Here is an 8,266-nt window from a genome sequence, read left to right on the forward strand (position 1 = left end):
GACCCGGACATCGTGCCCCGAGTGGCGGCACAGCGCACAGGCGCGATGCGACTCCTGCCCACTCTTCGACAGGCCTGCACGCGCCCTGCGGATCACAAGGAACCCTCTGTGTCGGTGGTGCCGTCCCTCCCTGACTGCGGTGACCGGCCCGCCTCTGCCTCCGCCGGAACCTCTTCCCGACATGAGCACCGCAACTCCTTGCCTGCCAGCGAGCGGCGGATTGACGTCCTCCTGCCCAACCTGCGGCAGAGTGCACTTGTCCGTCCACAGTATGAGGGCACATGCCGGACGTGCTCAGCCTGGCGTTATAATAGTTTGCGAGGGCCTCCCATGCGGATGCCACAATGGCGCCACCGTCTTCTTAACAGGTGCCTTGCGCGCAGGTCGCCACCGAAGTTGCCAAGCATGCCAGCAGGCAAGACACGCAGGAAGCACAAACGCGGGTACTCGAGATGGACCAGGCTCTTCCGCCACCGCCTCATCACAGACGCCACGGGCTGCTGATCCCCCGACGGACCACGGGAGACTCTGCCTCATCCACTGCGGGAATGCCTTCGTCGTTGGGAATATGGACTGCGACTGTTTGTGACTGCCCCAGCCCGCACAACGGCCCGTTTGCGACGGAATACTTGCCAGTTTTGTACGGACGGCCCTTGCGCTACTCACTCGTTATTGTAGCAGCATACAACCAAAACAGGATAACAAGTTGCTTTGTGATGAATATTGGCTGCAGTTCCCGTGGACCAACAATCCGCGTGGTGTGCGGGGATCTCCTTTTTATTGTTACTATGCTTTTGTGTTGCTGTGGGCGCTGCACCTTCTTGTGTGTGTGTGCGCACCCTCCGTGAGGGGTGCAGACACGACGGACCGCTCTCGCCGTATGTACATGCGGTGGAGCCTTGTGTGCCGCTCCTGTTTGCTTCTCCCTCCTCCATCTGTGTGTTGGTGTTGCGGCAGGGCTGTGTGTGTGTGTGCCTGCTGCCGTGGATTGGAGTGTGTGTCGTGTGTGGTGTGCGGCGTACGGTGCATGCCTGGCTGCTGCCCTCTCCTCATGTGGTGTGCCCTCTGTGTGTGTCTGCTGCACCTCTCGTCTCCCTTGTTGCTCTCCATGTCCCTCACTGTGCAGATCAGCTCCACACCACTGAATGACCACACTCACGATGATGATGACGTGCCGTCTGCTGTGCGCCCTGTTGGTGCTCGCCCTGTGCTGCTGCCCGTCCGTGTGCGTGGCAGACGCTCAGCCTAAACCCGCTGCCACTTCTTCCCAGACGAATACAACACCGGTACCAACTAAGCCTGAATCGTCTGAAGCCGCCCCCAGTCAATCGACTTCTGCAACAGGTGTAACACTTGAGGGTACCGGTCAGCCAGAGTCATCAAGTAATGGGTCCGCTGCGGAGCACGGAAATACGGCCGGAAATAGAGGAGTTTTGCCCAGTTCGCATCCGCAATCAAGTGTTGATCCCAATACTGTGCAAAGAGAAGGTACGGGAGAAAAGTCAGGGACAAAAAGCCGCACTCGTACATCCACAGAACATGCAAATAAGAATGTCGACGATCCTGCCGAGACCACAACGACCACCACCACAAAGGCACCAACCACGACGACCACCACTGCGCCAGAGGCACCAAGTACTACGACTACAGAGGCGCCAGCTGTGTCGAGCACCCGCGCACCGTCACGTCTTCGCGAAATCGACGGCAGCCTCAGCAGCTCTGCGTGGGTGTTTGCCCCGCTGGTGCTCGCCGCGTCCGCGCTGGCGTACACCACTGTGGGCTGAAGAGGTGTGTGCGGGCTGTGCGTGCCAGCACCCAACCGCGGGGATTTGTGCGTGTGTGTTGTGGTCCACTGTATAAAATAAGAGGAAATAATGATTGTGTTTTGCTTCACTTGCTTCCGCTGCTGTGCTGTGTGCTCCGCGTTGTGCCCCGCATCCGTCACGTTGAACGCATCGCGGACACACTCATAAGCATGCGCACTGGAGCCCTGGGTTTGTTTTTCTTTTCTTTTTCTAATTTCTGTTTTTTAATTATTGTTTTTTATTGCTTTTCAAACCTCTGGTTTGCGGGGCGGTGTGCGAGCTCTGCAATCGTACTGATTCCATCTGTCTCGTGGTGTGTGCGCTGCTGCTGCTGCGGTGCTGCCATTTGTTGCTGTGCGGTGGCTGTGCGTGGTGTAGCGGCGGTGTTTATCTTTTTGCTTCCCTCTCTGTTGACGGGGAGTTAGTTTGTGTTGAAGGCTGCACGGAAGTGACAGGAGTGATGGCGATGATGACTGGCCGTGTGCTGCTGGTGTGTGCCCTCTGCGTGCTGTGGTGCGTGTTTTCTTCGGTGTCGGCCGATGCCAGGGATGATTTTGAGGATTCCGGCCAAGCTGTTGTTGGGAGTGTTGGTCAACCTTCTTCCCCAGTTGCGGGTCATGGTGATAATGGAGTTGTCACTGATGGAAGTTCTCTGAGCAGTGGAAGTCACTTGCCGGGTTCTGCTCCTACGGGTGGCAAACCCCCACTTCCCGGTGTTGGTGAGGGTGTGGGTTTAAATGAATCTAAGGATGCCTTAACTCTTGCACAAGAGGGGCGTGAAGTCGTACAGGATCAGCATGAATTAGTGCCTCAAGTTTCGCATCACACTGATGCGGGAACAGGAGGGAAAAGCGATCCCAATGCGCCAGAACAGTCGCCCAACGCAAAAACGGAATTAGAAGATGGTGGTGGTGTTTGTGGTGATGATGCTGCAGCTGCGGAGGGTGAAGTAAAAACCACCGTGAATGAAGGACAATTGGGCGGATCTTCCACGAGCGACAGCCATCCACCAGCAGCAGACCGAGGGTCGAGGGAGCAGGAAGGCACAGTGGAACAAGCAGCATCAACAGCGGCATTGACGCCAGTGGTGGGGCGAGAAACACCACCTAAGGGGGACACAAAAGAGGACTCACCGGAGGATAAAGCCGCAACTGGCGCAGGTAACACACAAGATATACCAGCTGTCAGTCAACAACAAACACATTCTTCATCCACCCCTACAGCTGGAAATGGTCTGACTTCCACTCTAGGAAAGGGGCGCGCTGCGGAGGACATTTCCAGCAATAACGAACGATCCGGTAAAGCACTACTGCAAGAAGGAGCGGAACACGAAACTGTTGCTGGCAGCCAATCGCAAACAATACCAGCAGCCACCGCCCGTAACACACTTGGCACAACCGTTTCTGGCGACAGCGACAACAGCACCACGATAACTACAGCCGTGCGGTCTGACACTGGCACAGAAGGCACTCCAACCAGCAATCATCCGAACCGACAATCCATTGAAGGCGCCACATCACCCGGCATGAATTCCGATGGTGAAGCTGCATCAACCAAAAAATATGATACGGTATCTCAGAGTGCAGGATCCTCAACAGCGCCAACCACAAACAACAAAACACGTGACACAGCTTCTCATGGCAACAGTGACAGCAGCAACGCGGTCTCCCACACCACCTCCCCTCTTTTGCTTCTTGTTGTTGTTGCGTGTGCAGCAGCTCCTGTTGCGGTGGTGGCCGGGCCTGCATGAAGTGGAGTGCGCCGAATGTGGACGAAGGCATACGGCAACTGAACTGTTTTTGTGATGAATATTGGCTGCACTTCCCGTGGACCAACAATCCGCTTGGTGTGCGGGGATATCTTTCCCTTTATTGTTACTTTGCTTTTGTGTTGCTGTGTGCGCTGCATCTTCTTGTGTGTGTGCGTACCCTTCATGAGGGCTGCAGACACGACGGACCGCTCTCGCCGTATGTGTGCGTGCGGTGGAGCCTTGTGTGCCGCTCCTGTTTGCCTCTCCCTCCTCCATCTGTGTGTTGGTGTTGCGGCAGGGCTGTGTGTGTGTGTGTGCCTGTTGCCGTGGATTGGAGTGTGTGTCGTGCGTGGTGTGCGGCGTACGGTGCATGCCTGGCTGCTGCCCTCTCCTCATGTGGTGTGCCCTCTGTGTGTGTCTGCTGCACCTCTCGTCTCCCCTGTTGCTCTCCATGTCCCTCACTGTGCAGATCAGCTCCACACCACTGAACGACCACACTCACGATGATGATGACGTGCCGTCTGCTGTGTGCCCTGTTGGTGCTTGCCCTGTGCTGCTGCCCGTCCGTGTGCGCGGCAGAGGATTTGACGGCTCAATTGCAAGATACTGTAAGCTCCACCAACCCATCGTTCTCTGCTTCAGGAGCACCACAGCGGGCCGTTGTTTCCGAGTCAGGAGCACCACCAGTGCCTAATCCGGTTGCGAAACCAGAAGTTGGCGGAGAGGCTCAGTTGAAAAATGGCGAAGATGGACAAGGTTTGGCTGGACCGGGACCGAAAGCAATTGTCGCGTCCAATGAGTTACAGGGAGAAGGTAAGGGCAGTAAGACAGAGACGACGCGTAGCACGAGTACGTCCTCAGGAAGAATAGTTAAGGAAGCGGAAGACACGTCAGGGACAAAACCACCAACCACGACGACGACCACAACAAAACCACCGACTACGACAACCACGACTACAACAAAGGCACCAACCACGACGACCACCACTACAACACATGCACCAATTACTACGACTACAGAGGCGCCAGCTGTGTCGACCACCCGCGCACCGTCACGTCTTCGCGAAATGGACGGCAGCCTCAGCAGCTCTGCGTGGGTGTGTGCCCCGCTGGTGCTTGCCGCATCCGCGCTGGCGTACACCGCTGTGGGCTGAAGAGGTTTGTGCGGGCTGTGCGTGCCAACACTCAACCGCGGGGATTTGTGTGCGTGTGTTGTGGTCCACTGTATAAAATAAGAGGAAATAATGATTGTGTTTTGCTTCACTTGCTTCCGCTGCTGTGCTGTGTGCTCCGCGTTGTGCACCGCACCCGTCACGTTGAACGCATCGCGGACACACTCTTAAGCATGCGCACTGGAGCCCTGGGTTTGTTTTTCTTTTCTTTTTCTAATTTCTGTTTTTAATTATTGTTTTTTATTGCTTTTTAAACTTGTGGTTTGCGGGGCGGTGTGCGAGCTCTGCAATCGTACTGATTCCATCTGTCTCGTGGTGTGTGCGCTGCTGCTGCTGCGGTGCTGCCATTTGTTGCTGTGCGGTGGCTGTGCGTGGTGTAGCGGCTGTGTCTATCTTTTTGCTTCCCTCTCTGTTGACGGGGAGTTAATTTTGCTGAAGGCTACACGTAAGTGACAGGAGTGATGGCGATGATGACTGGCCGTGTGCTGCTGGTGTGTGTTCTCTGCGTGCTGTGGTGGCGATAGCGGTACGGGTGAGTATTAGCTCTTGCGGTGGCATGCTCAGCTGCGGAGGGATTGCGCGATGGATGGCCGCAGAAGGACAGGAGGAAGGGCGAATGCGTCCGCCGTGGAGGAATGCGTGCGTAATTGGATGGCCGTCGTCGTTGGAGGCGCCAAGGGATTGCTGTTGCTGCTGACACCGCTGAGGATAAGGGGGTATGCTGCAATCCAATGAACACTCAACGAGATGCGTCACCAGCCGCGTAGATCGCCTGCCGTTAGAACGAGGAAAAGACAAGGCGGAGCGCCACCAGCGGCACCGGCAGTATGTGGAGGATCAGCGGGATGGCGTTATTTGCCGCCCGAAATGAAAACGAATGTGTCGGAGTCACACGACGCATTGAGTGGAGTTGGACAGCGGGAGGAGTCAACTGTGAATGGTTCAAAAGGCAAGGCTCAGATGCTGATGGCTCCTGTCACGGTGGGGCGCCTGGGACTTGCGCCCCAAAGGGATCGAGCATTGCCCTCTTCGGATGGCAGTCGCGCCACCGGCAGTCCGGAAAACGAATCCGCTCAGGATGAAAAGTTGAAAGTCGCTGAGTCATCGGAGGGCGGTGGGACAGAGGGAGGAGCCCAGCCCCCAACACAGCCTGCCATTGGGGGGCGAAAAGGATCACTACCAACAAAACCAGCCGCAGTACCGGGCGAACAAATAAGACAAACAGCGGGGGCAGGAACCGCCGCAAGGGGCAGAAGGGCCTGACAGCCGACATGAAGTTTCATGGCCAGAGAATGGCGAGGGTAGCGCCAAAACACGATGTGGGTTCAAACACAACTTCTGCACAAGTACCGGGTGATGCACCACAAGAAGAATCGGGAGGAGAAGTTGCAGTAGAAGCAGCTGGTGGAGATGAGGCAGAAAGGAAAGAAGTTGCAGCACACCAAGACACCGTGCAGCATGCACCATCTCCCATTTACGAGAGGCCATCGCAGTCATCGTCTTTTTCAGATGGCAGCTTTGCTGCATTAGATTGGAAGGAGGAATGCACCGTGCAGGAGATTCCCAAACAGCCTCCACTTTCTGACGCTGCAGAGAAAATAGAAGACCGCCAGCGTGGAGACAAAGCGCCTGCTGCCGAGGCTGACAACAGAACTGCATTTCTTCCAGCTGCAGAGTTTAACGCCGCCGCCAGCACCACCACGACCAATCATAATGCGAGCCATCTGAACGGAGAGGACGACGAACCCTCCACAGAAGAAGTGGAGAAGAAGAATGCAACAACAAAACCGAAGGCACATCAGCCGGCACAGTTACCCCCGCAGCCCACAGTGAGGGGTTCAAGAGGGACACCGCCACCGCCACTAACAATATAAACACAGCTTTGCATGGCGACAGTGACAGCAGCACCGTAGTCTCCCACACCACCTCCCTTTATTGTTTCTTGTTGCGCGTGCAGCAGCTCCTGCTGTGGTGGTGGCCGGGCCTGCATGAAGTGGAGTGCGATGAATGTGGACGAAGGCCTACTGCAAATGAACTGCTTGTGGTGAATATTGGCTGCACTTCCCGTGGACCAACAATCCGCGTGGTGTGCGGGGATCTCCTTTTTTATTGTTACTTTGCTTTTGTGTTGCTGTGGGCGCTGCACCTCCTCTTGTGTGTGTGCGCACCCTCCGTGAGGGGTGCCGACACGACGGACCGCTCTCGCCGCATGTACATGCGGTGGTGCCTTGTGTGCCGCTCCTGTTTGCTTCTCCCTCTTCCATCTGTGTGTTGGTGTTGCGGCAGGGCTGTGTGTGTGTGTGTGCCTGCTGCCGTGGATTGGAGTGTGTGTCGTGCGTGGTGTGCGGCGTACGGTGCATGCCTGGCTGCTGCCCTCTCCTCATGTGGTGTGCTCTCTCTGTGTGTCTGCCGCACCTCTCGTCTCCCCTGTTGCTCTCCATGTCCCTCACTGTGCAGATCAGCTCCACACCACTGAACGACCACACTCACGATGATGATGACGTGCCGTCTGCTGTGCGCCCTGTTGGTGCTCGCCCTGTGCTGCTGCCCGTCCGTGTGTCTGGCAGACACTAAGCCTGAAGTTGATGTTCAAGCTTCTTCCAGTACGACCACGACGACCACACCCCCGGCATCAGTCCCCAAGGAGAAGTCCACACTCAAAAATAATGTAGGTGCCGTTCCAGCGCCTTCACCAACAGATCCATCACACCGGGAGGCCGGTTCGACAGGGTCGTCAGGTTTGGGGTCCGTTGCAAAGCCCGGAAATGATGGCGGAGAGGGACCAGGATCTACCAGTACAGGAACGAAACCAAATGAAGTGTCCAATACGTTACAGGCAGATGGTAATAAGGGTACGACAGGGTTACCCAGTGAAAAGAGACTATCCGAGGAACGGGCAAATAGGGAGTCTGAAGATTCTACCGAGGAGACCACGACGACCACGACAAAGGCACCAACCACGACGACCACTACAACAGAGGCACCAACCACGACGACTACAGAGGCGCCAGCTGTGTCGACCACCCGCGCACCGTCACGTCTTCGCGAAATGGACGGCAGCCTCAGCAGCTCTGCGTGGGTGTGTGCCCCGCTGGTGCTTGCCGCATCCGCGCTGGCGTACACCACTGTGGGCTGAAGAGGTGTGTGCGGGCTGTGCGTGCCAGCACCCAACCGCGGGGATTTGTGCGCGTGTGTTGTGGTCCACTGTATAAAATAAGAGGAAATAATGATTGTGTGTTTTGCTTCACTTGCTTCTGCTGCCGTGCTGTGTGCTCCGCGTTGTGCCCCGCATCCGCCACGTTGAACGCATCGCGGACACACTCATAAGCATGCGCACTGGAGCCCTGGTTTGTTTTTCTTTTCTTCTTAATTTCTTTTGTTTTTAATTATTGTTTTTTTATTGCTTTTTAAACTTGTGGTTTGCGGGGCGGTGTGCGAGTTCTGCAATCGTACTGATTTCATCTGTCTCGTGGTGTGTGCGCTGCTGCTGCTGGGATGCTGCCATTTGTTGCTGTGCGGTGGCTGTGCGTGGTGTAGCG

At 56.1% G+C, this 8,266-nt stretch overlaps 6 protein-coding genes across 6 annotated transcripts, besides 7 other annotated features; all 6 read left to right on the top strand.

Moving 5' to 3' along the window:
• Nucleotides 1-552: part of a mobile genetic element that runs on past the window's edge.
• Nucleotides 1-3,750: part of a sequence feature (areas not merged during assembly with more than two copies in the genome that could not be assigned to a particular haplotype) that runs on past the window's edge.
• Nucleotides 1,146-1,784, top strand: Tc00.1047053508295.30 (mucin TcMUCII, putative; the record flags this gene model as incomplete). The annotated part of the gene is made up of 1 exon (XM_801578.1): nt 1,146-1,784. The coding sequence occupies one exon, from the start codon at nt 1,146-1,148 to the stop codon at nt 1,782-1,784; it is 639 nt and encodes a 212-aa protein (XP_806671.1).
• Nucleotides 2,266-3,555, top strand: Tc00.1047053508295.40 (mucin-associated surface protein (MASP), putative; the record flags this gene model as incomplete). Its single annotated transcript, XM_801579.1, has 1 exon — nt 2,266-3,555. The coding sequence occupies one exon, from the start codon at nt 2,266-2,268 to the stop codon at nt 3,553-3,555; it is 1,290 nt and encodes a 429-aa protein (XP_806672.1).
• Nucleotides 3,751-4,624: a sequence feature (heterozygous, Esmeraldo-like haplotype).
• Nucleotides 4,059-4,709, top strand: Tc00.1047053508295.50 (mucin TcMUCII, putative; the record flags this gene model as incomplete). The annotated part of the gene is made up of 1 exon (XM_801580.1): nt 4,059-4,709. One exon carries the CDS (start codon nt 4,059-4,061, stop codon nt 4,707-4,709), a length of 651 nt encoding a protein of 216 aa, XP_806673.1.
• Nucleotides 4,462-4,549: a microsatellite.
• Nucleotides 4,625-6,678: a sequence feature (areas not merged during assembly with more than two copies in the genome that could not be assigned to a particular haplotype).
• On the top strand, nt 5,475-5,990 carry Tc00.1047053508295.60 (uncharacterized protein; the record flags this gene model as incomplete). Its single annotated transcript, XM_801581.1, has 1 exon — nt 5,475-5,990. One exon carries the CDS (start codon nt 5,475-5,477, stop codon nt 5,988-5,990), a length of 516 nt encoding a protein of 171 aa, XP_806674.1.
• Tc00.1047053508295.70 (uncharacterized protein) lies at nt 5,999-6,601 on the top strand (the record flags this gene model as incomplete). Its single annotated transcript, XM_801582.1, has 1 exon — nt 5,999-6,601. One exon carries the CDS (start codon nt 5,999-6,001, stop codon nt 6,599-6,601), a length of 603 nt encoding a protein of 200 aa, XP_806675.1.
• Nucleotides 6,679-8,266: a sequence feature (heterozygous, non-Esmeraldo-like haplotype).
• Tc00.1047053508295.80 (mucin TcMUCII, putative) lies at nt 7,219-7,863 on the top strand (the record flags this gene model as incomplete). Its single annotated transcript, XM_801583.1, has 1 exon — nt 7,219-7,863. One exon carries the CDS (start codon nt 7,219-7,221, stop codon nt 7,861-7,863), a length of 645 nt encoding a protein of 214 aa, XP_806676.1.
• Nucleotides 7,656-7,727: a microsatellite.

This window comes from Trypanosoma cruzi, genomic scaffold, assembly GCF_000209065.1.
Source record: "Trypanosoma cruzi strain CL Brener 1047053516761 genomic scaffold, whole genome shotgun sequence".
In the NCBI taxonomy this organism is placed as follows: Eukaryota; Euglenozoa; class Kinetoplastea; order Trypanosomatida; family Trypanosomatidae; genus Trypanosoma; species Trypanosoma cruzi.